The 25,958-nt window shown below is 38.9% G+C and overlaps 1 protein-coding gene across 1 annotated transcript in view; it reads left to right on the top strand.

Annotated features, from left to right (window-relative positions):
• Positions 1-25,958, top strand: part of galnt18b (UDP-N-acetyl-alpha-D-galactosamine:polypeptide N-acetylgalactosaminyltransferase 18b) — a 150,296-nt gene that overhangs the window by 102,857 nt on the left and 21,481 nt on the right. The window contains exon 7 of the mRNA XM_047363214.1: positions 24,369-24,554. Within this exon, the coding sequence (XP_047219170.1) occupies positions 24,369-24,554 (186 nt within the window). The remainder of the gene's footprint in view (positions 1-24,368; positions 24,555-25,958) is intronic.

Below are 25,958 nucleotides of genomic sequence, written 5' to 3'. Positions count from 1 at the left end.
TGCACAGGCGTGTGCAGGAAATGGGCTACAGGTGCCGCATTCCCCAGGTCAAGCCACTTTTGATCCAGAAACAGCGGCAGAAGCGCCTGACCTGGGCTACAGAGAAGCAGCACTGGACTGTTGCTCAGTGGTCCAAAGTACTTTTTTCGGATGAAAGCAAATTCTGCATGTCATTCAGAAATCAAGGTGCCAGAGTCTGGAGGAAGACTGGGGAGAAGGAAATGCCAAAATGCCAGAAGTCCAGTGTCAAGTACCCATAGTCAGTGATGGTCTGGGGTGCCGTGTCAGCTGCTGGTGTTGGTCCACTGTGTTTTATCAAGGGCAGGGTCAATGCAGCTAGCTATCAGGAGATTTTGGAGCACTTCATGCTTCCATCTGCTGAAAAGCCTTATGGAGATGAAGATTTCATTTTTCAGCACGACCTGGCACCTGCTCACAGTGCCAAAACCACTGGTAAATGGTTTACTGACCATGGTATCACCGTGCTCAATTGGCCTGCCAACTCTCCTGACCTGAACCCCATAGAGAATCTGTGGGATATTGTGAAGAGAACGTTGAGAGACTCAAGACCCAACACTCTGGATGAGCTAAAGGCCGTTATCGAAGCACCCTGGGCCTCCATAAGACCTCAGCAGTGCCACAGGCTGATTGCCTCCATGCCACGCCGCATTGAAGCAGTCATTTCTGCCAAAGGATTCCCGACCAAGTATTGAGTGCATAACTGTACATGATTATTTGAAGGTTGACGTTTTTTGTATTAAAAACACTTTTCTTTTATTGGTCGGATGAAATATGCTAATTTTGTGAGATAGGAATTTTGGGTTTTCATGAGCTGTATGCCAAAATCATCCGTATTCAGACAATAAAAGACCTGAAATATTTCAGTTAGTGTGCAATGAATCTAAAATATATGAATGTTAAATTTTCATCATTACATTATGGAAAATAATGAACTTTATCACAATATGCTAATATTTTGAGAAGGACCTGTATATTTGTATTGTGACACCAATATATGTAAATTTTACTGTGGTGTGTCTTCAGCTCAATCAAACTGTGTAATTTTAATGCCTGTTATTTGCATCTTTGATTTATGTTCGAGATAAATCCAGTTTTAGAGTTACAGTTTTACCAGACAAACCATGTCCTGGGTTTAAATAAGCAAAAACACACAAACTGTTTTGGGTGGTTCTCTCATAAGAAAAATAAAATCTTTAAAATAAAGACTGTATCTGGCTCTCTTACTGAAACAGGCTTTTCACAGGGTTTCACAGGAAAGGATCCTAATAGCTGCAGGCTCTGCATGGAAACTCTATGACCCAAAGTAGTCCTGTTTTCTAAGAGCACAGTGCTCTTAGATGATAGGGAATGATAAGATCTTTATGTTATGATGGCCTCTGGTTATTGTAACCTTTGTAGGTAAGAAGAAGAAATTTAATTCACCTGAGCCACAGAAAAATGACTGTACATTCTTGCCAGTATTTCGGCTGATGCGATTTGGATGAGCTGAAGATTTCTTTGAGAGATTTTGGGGACATCCTGGTTATAATGTATAGCAATAATCAAGCCTAGAGATAACAAAGGCATGAACTAGTTTCTCAGCATCCCCCTGAGGCAATATGCAATACACTCCATTTCCCTGCCACCTCAAAAGCAGTATCTGGATGGACTTTGTGAGTCAGTGAGTAAGTTCCCAAAAGGTATATGGTAACACTGACATGCACGCACAAAATGGCCAAAATCTTGCAGTTGTGGTGGCAAGCACACAGTACACAACGATATCCTATTTTGAGGGAAAATGCAAGGCCTGTTTTCTTATGACAGAAATAGCTAATGTTTGTCCAAAGAATCTTTCCGTTTACAGCAGGCATTTACTGTTGAATGAAACATTTAATTTTCCCTGGATGAGCAGCACTCAGACTGAAAAAAACATCGAAGGTCATTGATGATATAAATAGAAGAAGGACAAGAAGAAATGTCCTTTTTATGGAGTGAATAATTTAAAAAAAAAAAACATTACTTTGACAAACATTCTACAGCAAATCCACGAAAAAGGGAATTTGAATAAATATCCCCGTCAAAGCATTTTTACCTGCATATTTACTCAGTACATCTGTCCGATGACATTACATCCACAGCATGTGAGATACTACTTTTGTGGGGTATGCTTAATGGATATAATTTAAGCAAAATTCCATAAATATTGAATTATAATGTGCCAATTTATTGACCAGATGGACCCGAATTTTGGAATAAATTAAATGTAACTGTTGATGGCCAATTTCAGTTTCTCAGAAATAAAACCATTTTAATCTAGTTCAAATGTAGTTACAATACTGTACTCACTGCAGGCAATTACATGGACATAAATTAACAATATTGTGTGATTCAAACACACACTTTAACACTTATTGTACCATGCTACTTTTAACCAAGTTTGCATGTCAACAGATTTATCCAAAACACTGTTGATATTTACAACTGATGGTCGGTGTTTTATGGTAATGGTTCACAACCATGTCAGAGTCTCTTTAAAGCCTCCAACCTATGCATGTCTGGGATTTAGACTTTCAATGGTTCCTGAGATTACCCATACACCAGGACATTGTGTATTTGTTTCCCTCTGCTATTACTCAGCTGCAGTGCTTGTTAACGGCAGGTTTTGTTCCACTATGTTGACTTTCTATGTATAATTTAAAAAGGCTAACAGATAACAGAAGTTTGCTAGATGTTACTCTGATCCCCTTTGTGTCTTCTATGGAGTAAGTAAATTTTTAAAAACCTTTGCTTTGATGAACATTCTAAAGCATGTCCACAAAAAAGGGATTTTGCTAAAAAATATAAAGTTTATACAATTACTGACAAAACAGGAGAGTGAAAAAAAAAAAACATCTTAACACTACACAGACTAATACAAAACTACAGAAAATGACAAAGCATCATGAAGCCAAGATAATGTTGTTATATTTACCTTTTTTCACAGAAAGAGAATAATATGCAGAAGGAAGACAATTTATCATATGGTACACTGCTAAGGGGTAGTTCAGTTGATTTAATGAAGAAGCATAAATTAGAATTAAGACGTTTTCTTGGTCCTTAGTTCTGTGAGGCACACAAATAAGCTAAGGTGGAAGCACAATGCACAACACACTCACAAAACTACTGGCCTTTAGCATTTTTTTAGCTTTTAAAGCTGAGCAGAACATTAAAGTCTTACAGCCATTATCTGTTATCAGGAAATGCAGTGCCTGTACTGGAATTGTGGCAATGTTGTCCATCTCTACGAAAGACATGGACATCTAATATGTTCCCATATCGATCCAGTGAATGCAGGAAAATTGTGATGACTGTTTCCTGCAGTAATAGCCTGAAACCCAGTACTGGAAAGTGTAATCAGTGTTTGGGATCAATCACATGGCAGTGTTGGAAATACAACATAAATCTGATATGCCACTTTGAGTTCTGCCTGTGTTTGAGCTTCATATGTGTTGAAATGTGAAATATGTAAGCCTAATGTAAAAATGGAGCAAACCAAAGTTTGTCTAAGGTGGTCCTTCAACTGAGACTATAGAGAATACATCTAAAATTACCTCAGGACCCTGAAACAGAATTATAATTCAAGAGATTTCCCCAAACACCCGTGAATACTGAATATTGCACCTTTGAAGCCAACCTCAGACAATGCATCAAAACAAGACCAAAGAAAATATCCCTTTGAATCACTGCCAGCAAGGTTCTGTTGAGGAATGAGGATCATTGAAGGCTGTAAAAAACTAATTTTCATCAGGCTTTGTGCATATTATTTATGGAAATGGAAATAAAACACCATAACTGTCATAATATTGATTTACACAAAAAAATCAGCAAGCAATTTGTATTAACTCTAAATCAATAATAATCCACCACTCACCTCTATATAAATCACCACCCTATATTCTTTAAGGTTACAGTTGTCATTAACCAGACTTAATCTTGCTTGTACTTTGTAATTAACAGCAAAACCTGACCTACTTACCTGTGAGTTGTTTTCTATAATCAGACTAACAAGAAGAGAAAATACAATGTTTTTGTGGCTAATCGTGTACTTAACTACAATTAAATGTATCATCTGTTTATTTTTGCATACTGTGAATAAATATCCCTGTCAAAGGATTTTTGCATGAATATTTACTCAGTTCATCTGTACAATTACATTACTACCAAAGCATGTGAGATACGACTTTTGTGGGGTATACTTAATGAATACATCAAAACACAATTCTACAAATACAAAATTTAATTGCTGTTATTTCTATGGTAAGTTATAGCATTTCCTAATTAACTGAATATAGTTTTCTTCTATATGTAAGGATCAACTGACTGTCTGTGCTCCATCAGGGTCCCCAAGCGGTCAGATAATTATTAGTTGAATTAATCAAAAAGTGGTACATCCAGTCAGTTTAATTTTCAAGCATGCTGCAAGTTGAAGTAAAGAAAGTGTCATCCATACAGACACTCGAGTTGCAGTTGTGTTGATTCTGTAAGTATTGCACATGTGGGATATACATGGTGCTTAAAACCTGCAATGCTCATGATGCACAAAATTTCAACACATTCAAAAATTCCAGTCAGCCTGGTTTATTTGGTGATAAAATAAGGTGTGCTACAGTGTTAAATGTGTAGAGATATTATTTTTACATAAGGCATGCTATCGTCCTACACCATTAAATTGAAAGACAGACACATAATATTGTAACAGTCTGTGCACCCATGCGCAAAACAGCGTGTTGACGTTTTGATTCTAACAGTCACCTCTCAGATTTTTTTGTCAGATTTCTAGATCATGATAGAATTGGTACTGATTTGCTTATCAGAGAGACACTGAGAAGCACTTGCAGTTGCAATGTCACTCCTCAGTGGGTCTGAAGCTTACATATGGTACAGAATCTGTACAACTGCTACACAGATATCGTAACAATTACCAATTATTACATTGCATAACTTCACACTACGGTATGAACAGCTTTGCTCACCTTGGGATCCATTAAGTTTAAAACGGAAACTGAAACTTTACTCATTGCGTGATTAATTTGTTGAATACACATCTGAACACTTAAAGCACTTATCGAAATTTATTTCCAAGACAGTCAGTGGATCTTTTAATATAAAAAAAATAATAAGTCCGGTGCCTTATGGAAAAGCAATGTAATGTGTTGTGACGAAGCAGAACACTGAAATCCACACTGTTGAGCTCAGTATATTCAGTGGGGGAGTGCATAAAAAATGACACACATACTTCAAAGATACGACAGGACTTGATATTCCTAAAATGCCCCTTAATTTCCTCAAATTTAGAACCACATGTTTTACAGAATGCCAGCATACATTGAGGATTCAGTGTTACAGCAGCTTTTCTCAGTAGGTGAGATATTGGCCTACGTGGATACTGTTTGCAATAATAACACATTGAACAGATATTACTCATCTTAGTTTCAGTTTAATAAAGAAAAAAATCTGAACTTGAAAAATATGTTTGTTCAAAAGAAAAAAAATTTAACCAAAAAAATTATTTTGAACCTCCCCCAAAAAAACCTGAAATCTGGAAAAAAGTTTTGCAACTGAAAAAAAAGGGAAACTGGAACAAAAAAGTTCAAAACTTGGGTGTAGAATCATGACAGCTCAACACAGCAGCTGAACAACATATTCCCAGCTGTTGCATTCAGGGACTGTTGGAACTGGAATTATCTGAAACACATCATCAATATTCTATATGTATGTGATTGGTTTTGAAAGATAACATGCTTCCCCGATAGAAGCAGCTAACATGAATACATGACGCGAATCCCAGAGGAGAAAATATTATTGACAGATGTGCACAGCATTTTAAGACCGTGTTGGAGATTTCCCATGCTCTCAACATAAAGCAGAAGAACCGCCAGACTGAGCGGCGGGAGTATTCGACTGGAGCTCTAGTCGCCATGGGCTTGTCTTCATGTGTAGGTGCCAGTAGTGATCAGGTAATAATAAAAAGGCTGGTTGCCATTTTATTGCACAGGGAAACATATAGAGAGAGAGATACGTTGACCAGTCCACCATATTGAAAGTCTGCCTTACAAATCAAAGAAACCAGATGCAAAACGAGTGCATTTTCTGAATAAAAATGACAGACGTTTCAATTCAACATGTCTTAGATGGTCCGACACCCCATTGAATTATTTACAGATGCATTTGAACCAAGTAATTGCTAATTTTATGAATACCAAATGGGGTCATAGTTGTTTAATACAATATATATGTAGATATACACTCACCGGCTACTTTATTAGGTACACCTTGCTAGTACCGGGTTGGACCCCCTTTTGACATCAGAACTGGCTCAATCCTTCGTGGCATAGATTCAACAAGGTACTGGAAACATTCCTCAGAGAGTTTGGTCCATTTTGACATGATAGCATCACACAGATGCTGCAGATTTGTCGACTGCACATCCATGATGTGAATCTCCCGTTCCACCACATCCCAAAGGTGCTCTATTGGATTGAGATGGTGACTGTGGAGACCATTTGAGTACAGTGAACCCATTGTCATGTTCAAGAAACCAGTCTGAGATGATTTGTGCTTTATGACATGGCGCGTTATCCTGCTGGAAGTAACCATTAGAAGATGGGTACACTGTGGTCAGAGAGGGATGGACCTGGTCAACAACAATACTCAGGTAGGCTGTGGCATTGACGCGATGCTCAATTGGTACTAAGGGACCCAAAGTGTGCCGAGAAAATATCCCCCCCGCCATTACCCCATCACCACCAGCCTGAATCGTTGATACAAGGCAGGATGGATCCATGCGTTCATGTTGTTGACGCCAAATTCGGACCCTTCTCTCCGAATGTCGCAGCAGAAATCGAGACTCAACAGACTAGCCAACGTTTTTCCAATCTTTTATTGTTAAATTTTGGTGAGCCTGTGCGAATTGACCATGTCTACATGCCTAAATGCAGCGAGTTGTTGCCATGTGATTGGCTGATTACAAATTTGCGTCAACAAGCAGTTGGACAGGTGTACCCAATAAAGTGGCCGATGAGTGTAATATATATATATAAAATCTTTCAAAACCAATCACATACATATAGAATATCGAAGATGTGTTACAGATAATTCCAGTTCCAATAGTCCCTGAATGCAACAGCTGGGAATATGTTGTTCAGCCGCTGTGTTGAGCTGTCAGTCATGATTCCACACCCCAAGATCTGAGATCCCACGCAAACAGGGCCAGAGGTTTGAAGCCGAAAAAATCAAATCTGCAAGAGCCAAAAAAAAAACTTGAACCTGAAAAGTAATTTTGAACATTTGTTTTTCCCAGTTTCACATCTGTTTCAGTTGCAAAACCAGTTTACAAATTTTTTGGGGAAGTTCAAAATAATTTTTCAGGTTTAAATTTGTATCTTTTGAACAAACTTTATGGCCCCAATTTAGTTCCATACTCCTGCCATTGATACATGAGTGTAGCCCATACTTAACAAAACTAAACTAGGAGAATAGAAAATTCCGCTAAAAGACTTGTTAAAACAAACCTATCAAAACAGACGCTGTTTGAGTGTTAATAATAGTAAAAAGCAGCATTTTACCACAGTAATCACCACTTATGTCTGGTCAGCAATCTGATTCTGAGGTCTTTTGGTGTTAGAAGTTTCTTGCAAATTGTAGGTTTCAACTTCAGTAATTACAACTGTTTTTTGAAAGGATGAAAAGAAGATAAACCTATTTGTTAACTTAGACCCAACATCTACATAATTACTGTCGCTAAGAGTCAATTTTATTTTTTTCTGCATTGATGTTGATTTGAGTTTCTCCTTTGAGCACAGAAAAAAGGCTTTAGGTTGTCATTAAAGGTGAATAACTAAGTGTTACTCCACAGACTGGGGCTGTAATTGTAGAACAGCAGTGATGGAGCTTTATGACCCCAGGACTGGTGAAAATCCATCGTCTCCCACAGTGTAATCTCAGAGCAACAGCACAATCAATAAGAACGTCTTTTGTCCAACAGGTGATGTGAATAACGATAGTTCTCTGGTACAAAATGAAAAATATTTCGAGATGCCTCCTGTAGATATACTATTCAAATATAATGTAATACTGGAATAACAAAAACGTTCATAGACACAAGGCACTCATTTTCACAGTTTCCATTTTATTCGAGATACATTTAAATATTAGTTTTTGCTGTAATATTGACAGGCAGCCAGCATTTTAACAAGCAGCAGTCTGCTCAAATTCAATTGGACCCATTACTCAGTTTTAAAATGGATTTATGCATTATTTTCATTACCTACAAAGGATTACATGGTGCAGCCGCAGAACTCACATAACTGACTTTTTATAAGAACATAATACCTTCTTTTGTAGTGAATTTATTTATGAAACAAGGAGATGTGAAATAGAAAAGGGTGCATCTGTAAATTTCTTATGGTATTCGAGATTTAATTTGCAAAGACCTGTAGTTACTGTTCAGCATATTACAATATAAAATATAACCAGATAAGCTTTAATTTATAATATTAAACCTTCTGCAAATGGTTAATCTCTTAAAACATTTATCTAAAAGTAAAAATAAACAAATACATTCCCTTATTATTATTGCCTGAACATTGCCTCTTGTTTTAGTGTGGCTTAAAATGTTGTCCAATTCCTCCTCCTTAGAAGTAAGCTAAGTTTAAGTGTTTCCAGTTACTAACCTGAAAACAGATATATAATCTAAGGCTGAAAGGTTCTAGATAATTTTAGGGAGCAGTTTTATTTGTACGGTTTTAGTTTAGCTAATCCACAGCAATTATTGTTACTATTTTCAGTGTTGCTAAAGGTCTCTGCTCTGCATTAGGACTGTCTCCTACAGAATTCATCATGAGATTAGCTATAAAACCCCAAGGCTGGCTACAAATCAGAATATGATTAGCTGATCAAATTGTCTACCTGATTTTTTTCCTTCACTTAGTTTAATTGGTCAAGGTGTTTCAACTGTGATGCCGTATTTCCCAAACATCCTAATTTCTGCCTAGAGAAGGCACATAAAAAAAAAATCCCATTTTGCTTTTCAGTTTATTTATTTTCTGACTCAAACTCTGAGCAGCCCTCATTGAGGAGATGCTCAAGAGGTTTTACGGGGTTATATTATAGGTGAGCATCAGAAATCTGTGGAGCGTTTCACCTAAAAGGATCCCTGTGTATAGCAATAAGTTCAAGAGGAGGAACTAGAAATAAACCTGAGTCCACATTAAAACAGAAATTGGATTATTTTTTTTTTGTGTGGATTCAGTGGATTCGCTTCTATTCAGCAAATCGGAGCACGTCAGGCTTTCTGTTTGAAAGATTTGAAAGCTTCACCTTTAAAAGTGTTGCCCTGGGATTTCCCCAGCAAAAATGTACCGAGAGATACTCACCATTCATGAATGGTAAATAAATAATTTCCACTCTTAAGTTTTTTTATCCCTCTACACAAATCATGACAGGATTTGTCAGGAAATTGAGCTTTATGAAATATAAATTTTTTAAATCTTATTCAGACTACCTTTATTCAGAATACCTTTATGATGTTTTCCTGGGGGACCTGTTGATCACTCACCCTGTGTTTGAATCCATCAAGAGTCTGTTTGAAAATCAGTAACACCCAAATAATTATGATAAACAAAACAATCCACAGCATTTTACCAAAGTACTCCGGAATATACATAGATGAATGTAATTTCTATCCATAACTCAAGTATTCTGTGTGAAATTTTACTTGGCTGTCCATATGGATTACTGCAACCGTGCCTTCCACTATTTGCATTATTTATTTATTTGTTCTTCATTAACAATTTGTTTTCAAGGGTAGTGTTCAAAACCCAAAGGGTTACAACAACAAAAAAAATCAAAAAAAGATGCAGTTATGGATGAGCATAAAAAGTAACATCCACGTTTTCTTCCAGCCTAATTAAGTTTCCTGTGTCAGTCTCACTGCTGCAGCTTTTTCCCTCCTGCCTTTCACACAGCAGCAGCTCTTCTAAGTACACTTACACATTGAGTTTGAAAAAAAAAAACTTGGCAGCATCTTTCCACACTCCCCCTGTGAATTTAGACTGTACTTTCTCCCCATGTCATCCAAGAAGTGGCCGTACCATCTGCTGCAGGATTCTGAAGTTAGTTCTCTGTGACTTTAGCAGCATCTAATACTGGAGATTCTCTGTTGGGATTTTATGGTGCATAGAAATCTGAAATTGCTGTGAACTATTTAAAGCCTAACTGTTATAAATGCTTTGTTTTCTTTCTACTGTCTGCCCTCCATTGCATCATAGTTTGAGATGAGATGGTGAAGATGAGCTAGATTTGTTATGCTTATAGATTTGAACCAAAGTTAAAAATGCATTGTAGTTTCATGTTGTCTTTGTTTCTACATGTCATAGATCAAAAACTAATCAAATTCAGTTTTAAGTAATAATTAAAGAAAACTGCATCAACTCAATAAAAGCTGATGCCAAAACCATTAAACTAGAAACATACTACAAATAGGGAAAATTCTGACATAGCAACTATTTTGCTGAACTTTTCAAATAAATATGCTAACAGATGTTTCAGTTGGATTTTTTTTTTATAATTGCTTAAATCTGAGCAAGTGCTAGTTTTTATTTACTATTTTTTAAGACTTTAGAAATGAAGAACAGTTGTCAAGGAGGACATTTTTGGTTTACGTGCTAATTGAGTTATTGGACTTTAAAACCTTTAGACCATTTAAAGTTTAATTAATCTCTGTATGTTAATTAATAACCCAAGTGACCAAGAGGGATATTCCCTCAACCTATTTTGAAATTGAAGAATCATATCATAATGTTCTCATTAGTGTCTTCATTTATTAGATGAGGAGTCTTGAAAATGATTTCATTATTAAAAGTCCAACAACATGAGAAAATTTACTTTTACTTTGAAGTGCTTTTGCATAGCATGTCATATGTTGAGTGTTTTTTTTAATAGTGAAAAAATGATGGTGGATAAAGTAGAAATCACTAAATAACACTTTACAAAGTACCCAGTAGATATTTGAAAGTTTTGATATAATCAAGTCTTTACATTCTTGTACAAAAACAGTGAATGCAAAACACAAATTAAGATAGAAGTGTGCAGTAGTGGGTTGGCTGGCATACTGTTATTTATGCACTGCAATGAACAATTTTTAAGAATGTAAAAAACAAAACGTTTTTCTGGACATTCTTTCTTATGTTTTGTCTAAAAAGAAAACCATTTTCTTTTTTTTTTTTAAGATTTTTTTGCAGCACTAGTGGCCTTTAGTTTTCCCACCATTTTTTGGACAGTAGTTAGACAGGAAATGGGGGCGAAGAGAGTGGGGAAGACATGCGGCAAATGTCGCCGGGGCCAGGACTTTAACCCTGGACAGCTGCATCGAGGACTAAGGCCTCTGCACTTAACTCCCTACACACAGAAAAAAATATTCTTAACAAACAGGTTTTGCACTAAAAAGTTAAGCTCATTCTAGGAATATATGTCTAACTTATTCTTAAAAAGATATTTCAGCTCATTTTGAGCTTTATTTACAAGGTATGGCAGTGGTTTTAATGGAAATCCATAAGGATAAGATTATTTTTCTTGTTTAAAGAGTAAGGCCACTTAAACAACTTCTCAATCTTTAAATGTATTTAATGACACAGGGGCAGAAAATGAGTTGCTGACAGTTAAAGCAGAATTTAAAAGTGATAAAACCTATTTTTAATTATGTGTGATAAAAAGGTCTTGCACTTCTCTTAATTTTCTTGGGACGTGTAGATGTACAACGGTGACTCACTGTTGTGTTAAGTTCCACTAACAATCTACATTTAGCTAAAAATGTGACACCTTTCTGGAGAGGGGAATCGTCCGAGCTTCTGCTGGCAACAACTTAATGCTCACCCTCTACTGATGATCCACATAGCCACATAGCTTTTAGAGTTTAACCCTTTCTCTCTCCTAGACATGGAAATTGACTGAGCTTTACTGTAACTAATTATATGTGCTCTCTTTCAGACTCTAACCTTGAAAACTGGCTCAGAGTTTATCTGTTCTTTCTTTCTAGGTGAAACGACTAAAGGAGCTACTTCCATTAACATTTACTTTTCCTTCCCATAGAAAGTACTTCTGGATCAGTGCTTCTTTGTTCTCTTTGTGTCTCTGCTCTGTTCTCTCTAACCCCCAGTCGGTCGTGGCAGATGGCCGCTCACACTGAGCCTGGTTCTGCTGGAGGTTTCTTCCTGTTAAAAGGGAGTTTTTCCTCTCCACTGTCGCTACATGCATGCTCAGTATGAGGGATTGCAGCAAAGTCAACGCCAGTGACTGTCCACTGTCTCTACATGTTCATCCGAGAGGAGGGAATGCTGCAAGTCACTGACTGGATGCAATCTGCTGGGTTTCCTTAGATAGAAAAACTTTTTATCCAATTTGAATAAAAAGCTAACTCCGACTGCACTGTTCAATGGTTAGGATTAATTGGAATGTATGTACCTGACTGTTGTGAAGTGCCTTGAGACAACATGTGTTGTGAATTGGCGCTATATAAATAAAACTGAATTGAATTGAATTGAATTGAGCATAAACCTGGTGTTACTCTCTTGTACAAATATTATCACACATTTCTCTGTAAGATTTGATCATTTGCATAAAACATAATGTCACTTATTTTAAACAGCATTTAAGTAGATGTAAGCATATTTAACATAAGTAGTTGCATAATTTAAATTAGGCAGAGTACTCAGCACACATTTCTAAATGGGGGACTTTTAAAGTGTGCTCTCCAAAGTGGTGGATAATTGTGCAACAGAAACATATGTTATCTCAGAGCAGTACTTCAAGATGGATGTCTTCTTTGAGGGCAACTTTTTTTCTAGTTATGCAGAATCTGTCCCATCATATACAGGTGGAATCTAAAACATTTTACACTTCAGAAATCCTCCATGACTTTGACAAGAATTCAACATGAAAACCAGACTTTAATAGGACAGACATAACAACCTGACTCTCATAATTCTGACTGAAAACATCACTCTTATTTTGCTTTCAAGTAGCTTAAATAAAAACATCCACGTTTTAAAATCCGCTTTTACTCAAAGACATTTACATCTGAACTTATACTATGCTTCTTATGTATTACACTTGACATGCAAAGGGAAGCACTTTTTCTGTAATCACGTACCAATGTGCATATCAGAGGCAAAAACTGGTTTTTCATCACACATGGTGTGTCCCTTTACATGGGTGGATATTTTGATGCTTGAAATATTGATTGTTTGGCGGTGATCTCTGTGTGTGTGTGTGTGTTAAGTAGTTTAATACCCACTCACAGAAACCCTTCTCTGAAAATAGTTTACTAAGGTAAAATAAACAGATATAATGATGGTCTAGAAAGATTTTTTTTGTTTGACACCATACAAATGAATATAGTTTATATTCCTAGAGACTACCTGTAACAATTAAACAATCTGTTGCATGTTTATTTCAGTAACACTCTTTCAAGGAATCCTTCCAGTACAATTACAGCCTGCAGCTGTGCTTTAAAAACATCCACATACGTTATTTGTACAAAAATCCACTCTATCTAGTGAGCTGTGAACCTTACAGTTTTTAGGAGGGCCTCTATGCTTCATCTCCCTTGAACATGGAGGTAGCTCCAAGGAAATTGCTTTCTTCTTTCTCTCTAACTTTTGCACACACTTTATTGGTGGCAGAATTACTTTTTTTTCTACAAACTTACATTTTCTAAAAAAAAGGGGACCATTTTTGTGCAAGCACTGTTGATGTTGCATTGCTTGTAAGATGCTGAGAGAGTGAATAGCAAGCACAAAAGATAAGCAAAAATTGGAGCTCAATGTGAATCAGCTCAACTTAGGTTTGCTTATTTTGTTTGTTAAATTCCGATGAGAGTAGCAATAAAATTATCTCACACTAACGCTGATCATACTCTGATAATGGGTCTAAGCAAACACAGCTGTGATGTGAGACAATGTCTCTAACTAAAAACCTGTAAAAAAAAAAAAAAGAAAATTGGGACAACATTTCCTAGGTTAGGGAAATGGGCTTCAAACTGAAGGAACTGGGAGAGAAAGGTGTGAAGATGGAACAGAATGTGTGGTGTATATTTCTATATGTCATGTTTACATTTTTACAAAGAAGTGCTTTTGCTCTTATGATTGAGACTGGTTTGTTGCGGGGGAGTCAGAGAGACTCAGAGTGTGGACCTGACTCCTAATAAAACAAAACAGACTCAAACATGGGCTGAAGGAGGGGAAGTGTTGATTTCATTGTACCACAATGTGGCTGAAATATGCTTCCATCTCTAAATGACAAGAAGCAAGTGTCTATAATTGTGTTTACACATCTTGTCGGCTAGATGACAACATGGAAATGAAGGAAATTGTCAAAGTGAAGACTGTTTATGGGTAAAGTGTCCTATAATTGTATGCTGCAGCATTTTTTTTCGCTCAGCAGCACGCAGGAAAAAAGACTGTATGAGCCAAGATGTAAATTAGATGGTAGGTTTGAGCATTCAAACACAACCATTACGAATATCCAGTGGTATTAGGCTGTTGTGTTTTGACTACAGCCAGTGGAAATTATGACAGACTCAGACTTGCAGTCTTGACAGTGACTGTTTAGTTTTGTAATGAATTCAAGGACCAAAATCTGAAGGCAGTTTGTTGACATCTGTCAAGCAAAAGGCTTTTCTTTCACTGTCTGACAAAAACGTGACACAAAACAACATGCCCATCTTTTGAGCAGAACAACAGTTCAAGCTCAAAATGTTGTTGTCTTCCAGTCTTTCGGGACCTCTGATATCGCACTTAAAATGTATCAGCTAATAAACTTTCCATATACAGGGATTGGACAATGAAACTGAAACACCTGTCATTTTAGTGTGGGAGGTTTCATGGCCAAATTGGACCAGCCCTGGTAGCCAGTCTTCATTGATTGCACATTGCACCAGTAAGAGCAGAGTGTGAAGGTTCAATTAGCAGGGTAAGAGCACGGTTTTGCTCAAAATATTGAAATGTTCACAACATTATGGGTGACATACCAGAGTTCAAAAGAGGACAAATTGTTGGTGCACGTCTTGCTGGCGCATTTGTGACCAAGACAGCAAGTCTTTGTGATGTATCAAGAGTCACGGTATCCAGGGTAATGTCAGCACCAAGAAGGACGAACCACAACCAACAGGATTAACTGTGGACGCAAGAGGAAGCTGTCTGAAAGGGATGTTCGGGTGCTAACCCGGATTGTATCCAAAAAACATAAAACCACGGCTCCCCAAATCACGGCAGAATTAAATGTGCACCTCAACTCTCCTGTTTCCACCAGAACTGTCCGTCGGGAGCTCCACAGGGTCAATATACACGGCCGGGCTGCTATAGCCAAACCTTTGGTCACTCATGCCAATGCCAAACGTCAGTTTCAATGGTGCAAGGAGCGCAAATCTTGGGCTGTGGACAATATGAAACATGTATTGTTCTCTGATGAGTCCACCTTTACCGTTTTCCCCACATCCAGGAGAGTTACGTGTGGAGAAGTCTCAAAGAAGTGTACCACCCAGGCTGTTGCATGCCCAGAGTGAAGCATGGGGGTGGATCAGTGATTGTTTGGGCTGCCATATCATGGCATTCCCTTAGCCCAATACTTGTGCTAGATGGGCGCGTCACTGCCAAGGACTACCGAACCATTCTTGAGGACCATGTGCATCCAATGGTTCAAACATTGTATCCTGAAGGCGGTGGGGTGTTTTGGAGGTGGGGTGTTTTGGAGGAGCGAGTCAGGAAACGTTTTCCTCCACCAGTATCACGTAGTGACCTGGCCACTATCCTGCAAGAAGAATGGCTTAAAATCCCTCTGACCACTGTGCAGGACTTGTATATGTCATTCCCAAGACGAATTGATGCTGTATTGGCCGCAAAAGGAGGCCCTACACCATACTAATAAATTATTGTGGTCTAAAACCAGGTGTTTCAGTTTCATTGTCCAACCCCTGTAGTTTTTAGACTGAACATCTCAAGAATGTCCATATGCGATGTCATGAAATTTGGTGCCGATACCCATGGGTGCTCCGTGTAGTACCAATAACAATGACATTTATTGCTTTAAAACATGTCTTACCCAAAGATTTCTCACTTCAAGCATTCATGTCATTCACTTCTGATGTTTTTACTTTCACATTTAAAAGTGTTTTTAATGTTTTACAAATGCAACTTTTACTTGAACTTCTGCTGCTAAAATATTTTTTGTAATATAGATTGTAAGTATTACATCTATAACAATGTTATTCAGAATATTTTTACAGGCGTTTTGATTTGTAGATTTGCAGCTCTTGTTACTCTGATGATATCCCAAAATTTATTGCAACCAGCTGCTGTCAAAAGGCCCCTAATTAAGAGTCCGCCTGTGTGTAATTTAATGTTTGCCTAAATATGGCTGGACATGGTGGCGTGAGGCAAAACTGGAAGGAAACTTGGAGGCTGCAAAAGACTACTTGAGACTGGGAGGGAGGTTTACCTTGTGACCCTAAACATACAGCCATGGCTGCAGTGGAATTGTTTGGATCATATACATTGAAGTTTGTGGTTGTAACTTGACAAAAAAGAAAGAAACAAAGTGGTATAAATACTTTTGCAAGGCATTACCTACCTAGACACAGCAGTATACATGTTTTGTCAAGTCATCCCAGGGTGAAAAAACCCTTGTGAAGCAGAAGTAAAAACTGATTTGCTCCTGTTCAAACTGTTTGCTGTGTTTTAACTTTCTGAATAACAAATTCACTCCTGTAGAGACTGACAATAAGAAACACAAAATGCGATTAGAGAAGTTAAACAATGGATGTTTATTTGTTTGGCACTCGGAACCCAGAGGACGACATGAATGCTGATAATGCATGAACTGATGAACGTCTTAGGATTAGAACGGTCTTCCCCCAAAAGGCCGAGGGCAAACCGAGGCTAAAATGTAATAGAATGGTTAAAAGATGACAGCAGGAGAGTAAAAGTAAAATGCCGGAAATACCGGGCTATGAAGTAGATATAGAATGATGAGCGAGAGAAACGAGTTAGATAAAGTAAGAGCAGCATAGGCATGAATGTAAGGTGCCTCGAAGGCATGAAAATGATGAATGGATGCACGTGGTGAGCCCGCGTTAGGCATAGGAATGGAACATGAACCCCGGAGGTGGGTAGGAGAGAGCCCCAAAATAAATAAAAGAAACATGAAAACGATGAATGAATGCTGGAGCGTGCGCCTTCATAGGCATTCTCTCTTGCGTAGGCTTGCAAGTGGCGTGAGCTTTCGAAAGCTTGCAGTGGTGCGTGAGTGTTTGACAAACATGCGAATGATGAGCGAGCTGCATGAAGTTGAATATAACCATTCGATGGAGGTTGTACCTGCTTGGGAGGAGAATGAAGAGATGACGAGGAGGTAAGAGAATGAATGAAAGGGATTGAAGATTCTGACAAAAACCTTGGGAAACAGATAATGAGATGAATCATACCCGAGATGATAAAAACGATTTAATAGGCCATCCATCACCAGTTATTGCATGAAATCCTACTTAGGAACTGAGAGACTGTTGAGCTGAAAACAAAAAGGAAGTCTGAACATATGATGCATATGAAGATGATCAGAGGGGAGGTGTTGAAAGGAATCTGTAGAGATTCCTTGGGTAGATGCAGTAATTGCAGCCCCAATTTTAAGTGAATGGGTAGAAAATTGACTGGGCCAGGTTGCATTGAGTCTGTCTAAATGTGAGAAAACAGGAGGCAGACGTAGGGCTCTTACAGAGAGTGAAAGAGAAGATTGATGGGAAATGTTTGAGTGCAAATTTGATCATGGCTTTAAATTAGCTGAATGGGTCATTGAAGCGAAAACTAAAGATGAAACGTGGACTTGCGTTGGCATATAGAGATGAGGTTTGAAATATCAGGGTAGAACTAAAGTCTGAGAAGACTAAATATTCAGATGGAATGAAAGTTAATAAAGGAAGTAAAAACACTAAACCTGAAACCCGTAGGGGTGTGAACGTCCTGGAGATAGGATTAGATATTTCACCCCCCAAATCCGAGGCCAAGACTGAGCAAAAGTGATATGGATTTAGGACGAGGGTGGGGAGGAAATGATAAGAACCCAGCAGGCAAAGAAGGGGAAGGACATGAATCTGGCCAAAGTCAAGGGAAAGGAAACATAACAAATTATTGAGGAAGAGCTAAGCTGAGCCTAACGAGTGAAGGAGAAAGATGAAGCAGACTGGCTGGAGAGGGAATGAAATAAATTGCTAAGGCTGGAACGCGCCTGATGAGGCGTGGATGGGACATGATAAACCCAACTAAGCCTGGTGGATGCAAATGTGGGCGAGGCCAACATGCGAAGGGAGAAAATAAGTGATAGCTGACGAGCAGAAGGATGGAAACTTGGTAAACCTGACTATGCGGGCAGAGAGAAGGACTTGGTCATGCCTGACGAACAAGTAGACTAAAAAGGCCAACGGTCACTTGTTAATGCAAAAGCTCTACTAAGAGCTGACAGATCGTCGAGCAGAGCACAGAATGGAAGTTTAGGCGGACATATGCAAAGAATGCTGAAGTCGACCAACGGCTGAGTTGTTATAGGGAAGCTGTGGAAACTCCTTGGGCAGCTGTTGAAGTGGCTGCCCCAATCTGAATGAGTGACCTGAGAACGGACTAAGGGAAAGGTTGCATAGAACTAAATTTGCCTCACAAATTGAGAAACCAGGAGGCAATCATGGGAACTACTCCTTAAGCAAGGAAAGAGGCATGAAGGGTGAGCTGATATGTATCGTTAGAGAATGAAAGAGAACATGGCTTGGGATGGAGAAAAACAGCCATTAAGGCGAGCTATGGAAATGAAACCTCTACCTTCAACCTTAAATGTGATTGAAGACAAGTTTGAAAGGGACTAAATAGAACTTGAGGTCTGAAAGCTGAATCTCTAGCTGGTGTGAATGAATTAGAAGGAGTATTAAATTATTTAGTCTAAGTAAGCCATAAAGGCAAGGAAGAAGGCGCTGGAGAGAAGAGATTCAGATGGAATGAAGGATCGAGACTCCCACAGCCTGGAGTCAGGCTGTGAAGTGCAATGATTTGAAATGTCTTGAGAAGAAGTTAAATGGCGTGAAGAGAGAAAAGCTCGGTGTGGGCTGATCTTTGATAAAATTGATGCCTGTTAATAGGCTGCGAATGTAGGGGAGGTTGAAACGACAATGTCAAAACACTGAGATAATAAAAGCTAGAACTGTCTAAATGAGAAGCAGGTACGATGGTGAGTAAAGGGAGGGCAAAATTGACAAAGATTTGCTGGGTGACGAAATGGGTTTTGAAGTGCAAGGAGCTGGACCTGAGATACAACGATGTGAAACTGATAGCGACGGAGAGAAGAATAATCGGAGAAGGGTGAAAGTAGCTGATGAACAGAGACGGCAAAATACCTGGAAATTAGAACGAGACAAGCATCAGTGGCTGAATTGAACAACCTGGAACATGACGCCTGCCTGGATACGATGGAGGAAAGAGCTACGTCCGTGATACTGACTGACATGAAATGTTCATAAGTTGATATTCTGCTGCGGCAATAATGCAGTTAATGTTTGTATGTGAAAACACTAGTTCAGAAAGGTGCTGAAAATCGATTGACACAGCTGAACAGCAGCGCCGACCTGATCTGCCGAGAGAAAGTGTGCACCACAATAAAAACGGGAAAGGATCGTTATGATGTATTGAAACAGTAAATGATCCTTAGCGGCTGGATGATAAGGGAACGAGGTTGGTAGAATATAAAAATGAATAATAGATATTCTAAAGAGCAAAAGTTGCTGTTAAATTATAACTAGTTTAAATTTTTTTTTTAAAGCTAAGTAAAGTCGCAGACAATAGAAATATATATAGCATTGATTTAATGCTACACAGAAAATAAAGAAGGTCGAATTTACACGTTTAATATGCGTGGTAAATAGGGTAAAAGAACTCAAAGGAAAAAGGCAAAAGTTAAAGCAGCATATTGTCAGAAATACGAAGGTAATAGGTTCTGTATATTCTTAGCTATAATGATGAGTTCACCTGCAAGTTTTGACAACAAAGGATTGTGAATCATCCGTTTGAGAGGCTGGTTTTTGGACCAGGACTAGAGACTGAAAACTGGAGCGAGTCAGCCGGGAGAATGACATCGCCGTAAAAGAAAGAAATACCATCCAGATCGAGAGGAAACTGGGGCGGGAAGCCAGCAGCGAGAGTCGCTGGGCAGGAGTGCTGGGAGAAAGGAAGACGAGAACAAAGAATCCTCAGATGGCTAACGAGCCGCTAGAATCAGATGTGGTTTGCGTCATGATATAACTTTTATTGACAAGAATGAACGGTTTAGCAGACTCCTGATTGCGTGAAAGAGGATGCCGCTTGACAGAGAAGGAATGTGATATAATAGAAAAATCGGAAAGCCATGTTTGAAATGAATGTCGATGATGAGGGACTGATGAGATCGAGCATATTTAGGGTTAAGAGCAGAAGATGTCTGAAAAGCTTAAAGGCAGCACAAGCTCGCCGAATGGGAGATTGTTAGAAGCGGAGATGAGATGATTCAAACTTAGCAGGACAGCCATCAGAGGAAGTGATACAGTGGTCGACCTCAGGAGATGGTAACAATGAGAAAAACCAGATTAATGAGCTGCTCTTGAAAGACTTGGAGCAGAGCTTGAGTGAAATGATAGAATGCGTGGGAGTATATGATCTACCTGAATGTGAAAGAGGAGTGGAAACGCAGCAACCTGAATTGCATATGAATGAGGAATAGTTGAGAAAAGAGAATGGAGTGTAGATCTTACCTTTAGAGATGAGCTAGGATGAGCGTTGCGATGGTAATGACAGTGGGAGGAGCCAAGGAATGGGTTGAGCGTCGGCAGAGCGGAGACAAGGAAGTGCTGACGTGGCAGAGATGGAAGCGAACTTCTGAAGAAGCTGAGTAATGGATGACAGTTTGAGCGCTGGAGAGAGTCCATGAACGGAATGAACGAAGCAGGGAGGATTGAGGGAGAACCGGAATCGAAGAAGACGAGGAAGCCTGGGATGCCGGATGATCACTAGAAAGGGAAGCTGCTGCCGGGGACGACCATGTGAAGTGCCAGCAGAAGCTGGGTTACAGGCAGGAGTATCTCGTTGATGCATAGAAGGAGAATCGAAGCTCGACTGACAGCTGGGAGATCCATGAATGGGAGAGTTTAAATTCGGAGCCTTGAAGGATCATTGGCTGAGGATTATTGCAGACTTGAAACTGATTGGTTGGCATGGAGACGCACGGAGAAGCCATTGGGTGAAGCTGAAGGAGGGGTGAGTCTCCCAGATTGAATTTTCGTCTTTACTCCATTAAACAGACCTTTATTCCTCCAGTGTTATTTGTATATCCACTAACACAAAGCATAATTCACATTCACTGAATTAGTGGCATAAACAGGAAGTCAGGAACACAAAATACTGCTGTGCAGTTTTCCCCACACAATCCTCTTTGTGGACAAGTAGAGTACATAACAAAATGAGCCACTAGCAGATATTTAGAAAACTAGTAACCGGTTGAGCTCTTCACCAGTAATCAACTCCACAGAGTCGGTCAGTATAATAAATAAATTACAGAGCAAATAAAGACAAAAGAAGAACAGTTTTCTTAACCAAAACATATGTGATTGTTTTTTTTATTACATAATGTATGCAATAAAATAGGAGCCCAAAATATGCAGGATCCAGCTACTAGTGGAATAAAATTATACTGTGAATACAACTATACAGAAAAAGGACATTTTATTTCATTTTTACAGCAAAAAAGTACAAAAAAGGAGTAAAATTATGTTGCATTCTTTCCTACTGAGGTTGTCAGACTGATTGACACAACCAGAGGGTTGTTGACAACATCATGGGCAGACGTTAACCTAATTAATACACTTTAATGTGTTAAACTACATATAAATGTGATAAATACATTTTTCCTTACAAATTGAAAGATTGCCTCCTACCTCCATTATTAGATCAGACAGTGCTGGCCACTGTTTTATTCTCTGCCCTCATTTCCTCTGACATCAACACAAGTTCATGTTCTCTTTCTTCCTAAACACTTTAATTGGTCCTAACCCTGGTTTTTAACTTAAACTGCACATAAAACTGAAAAATATACAAAATTGGAATTGTCTGTTTCTTTGACTATTGTTTTTATTTTATTTGGTGATTAGTTTTTGTTTGTTTAAATAAAGTTTTTAAACAATGCATTAACACATTGACTAAAATTTGTTATTAGGTATTACTTTATTCTTGCTATTAATTATTACTACTTTAGTCCAACAAATACAGATACACACAGACATGCACATTAAATAGTTTAGTAGCCAGAAAAAGTAATCTCACAGACTAAATATGCTTCTGTGAACATTTTCTATTTAAAAAGTCAGGTTTTCTTTCATTGAGACAGTTTTTACTCTTGAATGGGTTTTCAGTGTCCAATGAATAATCCCTAAATCAAACCAGCAGTTTACCTCACATGTGATGTTTGTTTTTTGTCTCCGATGATGCTGATTTGCACCAAATACTGTTTGTTACTTTGCTTTGGATGGTAATAAGAGGAAGAAATTTGCTTCTTTCAGAAAAGCTTCACAATGGTTATATTAACCGTATTCATCTGAAACATGGGTGGTCGTTGGCGAGTGTTAAGCTCAGCACACAGAAGTGATTTCTAAGCACCCTTTTACAGGCTCTGGTGGTGAAATCATCTTTGATGAAACCGGAGAGTTAGCACATCTTCATAGCTTTTTGTGAGCTGCTTAAAATGACCATTTAGATTCTATAGATACTAATCAACAGCATTGTGAGGCTCCTAATTGATTATCCAAAAAGAATGTAATTATTTAAAGCAGAGTTTCTCAAAAAAAGAGATAGCCAACCAGCCTATTGTCTGATTGCAAGTTAAAACAGATTTACTATGTAAAGAGTTTGATGTATTGGCTTTTATTTTGGCTTTTTCTCATCTGCATCGGGATTATTTACATTCTCCAGCACAAAGCCTCCCTCTTCACAGGCAGGGCCATGACAGATGTGGGAGGTGAAGAAGGGCAGCTGCTTGTCAACCAGTGCATGCTTTAAGCAGTCCAGGCTTGCTGCCATCATTGCCACTGAGTGGCACACTAAGTTATTGGAGGAACAGCATTTACACCAAAGCAATTGCCAGGTTCTGAGTCTGATGTTAATATCAGAAAGAAAAGAAAGTTCGTTCGTTCGTCGTCTTCCGCTTTATCCGGGACCGGGTCACGGGGGCAGCAGACTCAGCAAAGACGCCCAGACGTCCCTCTCCCCAGACACCTCCTCCAGCTCTTCCAGGGGGAGCCCAAGGTGTTCCCAGGCCAGCCGAGAGACATAGTCCCTCCAGCATGTCCTGGGCCGTCCCCTGGGCCTCCTCCCGGTGAGACGTGCCTGGAACACCTCCCGAGGAAGGCGTCCAGGAGGCATCCGGTATAGATGCCCAAGCCACCTCAACTGGCTCCTCTCGATGTGGAGGAGCAACGGCTCTACTCCGAGACCCTCCCGGATGGCCGAGCTTCTCACCCTATCTCTAAGAGAGTGCCCGGCCACCCTACGGAGGAAGCTCATTTCCGCCGCTTGTATCCGGGATCTCGTTCTTTCAGTCATGACCCAAAGTTCATGGCCATAGGTGAGGGTAGGAACGTAGACCGACCGGTAAATCGAGAGCTTCGCTTTTCGGCTCAGCTCTCTCTTCACCACAACGGACCGGCACAGCGCCCCCATTACTGCGGCAGCCGCACCGATCCGTCTGTCAATCTCCCGCTCCATTCTTCCCTCACTTGTGAACAAGACCCCGAGATACTTAAACTCCTCCACTTGAGACAGGAAGTCCCTCTCCAACCTGAAGAGGACAAGTCACCCTTTTCCGGCCGAGAACCATGGCCTCGGACTTGGAGGAGCTGATCTTCATCCCAGCCGCTTCACACTCGGCTGCGAACCGCCCCAGTGCATGCTGTAGGTCTTGGCTAGAGGGGGCCAGCAGGACCACGTCATCTGCAAAAAGAAGAGACGAAATCCTCTGGTCCCCAAACCAGACCCCCTCTGGCCCTTGGCTGCGTCTAGAAATCCTGTACATAAAAGTTATGAACAGGACCGGTGACAAAGGGCAGAAAAGAAAGTAACTTGACAAATAACTTTACTAAGCCTTTCTTGCATAAACTTAGGACACGTTATTAGTCTATCAAATTTTTTTTTTAAGTTTTAAAGTTAAATAAAAATGTCCTAAAGTTTCCTACCCGGGCTCTTACACTTTTATGTTGTCTTTTTGTAATGTTTTTATATCAGGTGTGGCAGTGTGGTGGCAGTGTGGAGGTCCTGCCCTGTGCTCGTATAGCCCACATTGAACGTGCTCATAAACCGTACACTGAGGATCTGACATCACACGTTCGACGAAACGCCCTCAGAGTAGCAGAGGTGTGGATGGATGAGTTTAAAAGTCACGTCTACATGGCTTGGAATGTCCCCATTGAGGTGAGTGATCGTGTTAATGTAGTTTTCATGTGCCATCATAGCAAACAGATTTCCTTTAGTTTTTATTGAAATTTGAACAGGTGAGCTGTGGTTCTTACAGATTGTAAGAGCGCCTTTTGAACATGGAGCTTACTGCAAGGAAATTGTTTTCTTTTGCATTTTTGCATCGTCTTTAGTCGTGACAGAGATTTATTTTTGAATAGTAAAGCAAGGAGAACTGCAAACTAAAAAGGGAGCAAATTACTCACATTTGCAAAGAAAAATTATGGCCATCTTTGCCTCAGCACTGTTTGGGTTGCTTATGAAATGCTGTGAGAGAGTAGATAGCAAACACAAAACATGAGATGAGGGTAGCAATAAAATTATCTTACTCTATTGCTAACGTTACACTAAAAAGGTGTAAGCAAACACACTGGTGCTGTGAGAAAGCTTCTACAACAGAAAAATTGCACAAAAAGAAATCTCAGTAAAAAAAACATTTCCTTGGCTGGTTGAGATGGGATTCAAACTGGAGGAGTCAATATTTACTATTGGAGGAGTCAATCTATAGCCGATATCTAAATGCACAAATAAGTATGAATTTCGTTAAAGTTTCTTGTAATTCTAAATCAAACAAAATAGGATTATCAAATAATGAAAGTCTCTAAGCTCAGTCCTTTCATGTATGACCTTGCTAGGTTGTATTGTCAGGCATTCAGCTAAACAGCTTGACAGTGCAACCTAGCAAGGTTGTTTACTATACATGTTTTCAGATCCTGGTGAGGATAAGAATTTGCTGAAGCTAATGTTTGGAGTGGCTATTTGGAGTGACCTGCACACAGAAAATGATGTGTGTGTACCTTGTTACATTTTGATTATGATCATTTACTAAAAAGAGTAAATCTGTTGGATAGCTAAATCTGTTTCATGAAACATACTCCACTCACATATTTTATCTGTACAGTCTCTTTCTTACTAAAGAAAATTTAACTCAGTTTGTGCAGAGTTCCACATCTAGTAATTAAATATGAAGGAATCTAAAAGGATTTAGCTTTGAAACTTTGAAAATTAGTACGAATTACTGTACTTTAATAACAAAGGAAACATTTGACCTTAGATTAAGAGGTTTAGATTAAATGTGCTCCATCTGGTTCTCCTATTAGACAATACAACGTAATGATTTTAATCAGTTTTTCAATTTAAATTATAATAACAAAAGCTTGCTTCCAATAATGATCTTTTTCTGTGAGTTATTGTTTTTCTAGAAGTACTGTTTGTAAGAGATTGAATTATCTGCTGTTTACATGTGTTTCCACCAGATTAACATCTTTCACAGTCTTATTTTTCTGCAATAATATTGTTGCTAGGAATAATATTATGACAAAATCTTTGGCCTTTGTGTTTTTAATTTAAATATAGATTCGT

The sequence above is a fragment of the Girardinichthys multiradiatus genome, chromosome 4 (genome assembly GCF_021462225.1).
Source record: "Girardinichthys multiradiatus isolate DD_20200921_A chromosome 4, DD_fGirMul_XY1, whole genome shotgun sequence".
Taxonomy (NCBI): domain Eukaryota; kingdom Metazoa; phylum Chordata; class Actinopteri; order Cyprinodontiformes; family Goodeidae; genus Girardinichthys; species Girardinichthys multiradiatus.
Note: the sequence above shows the minus strand (reverse complement) of the source record. Positions and strands in the feature narration are given on the sequence as shown.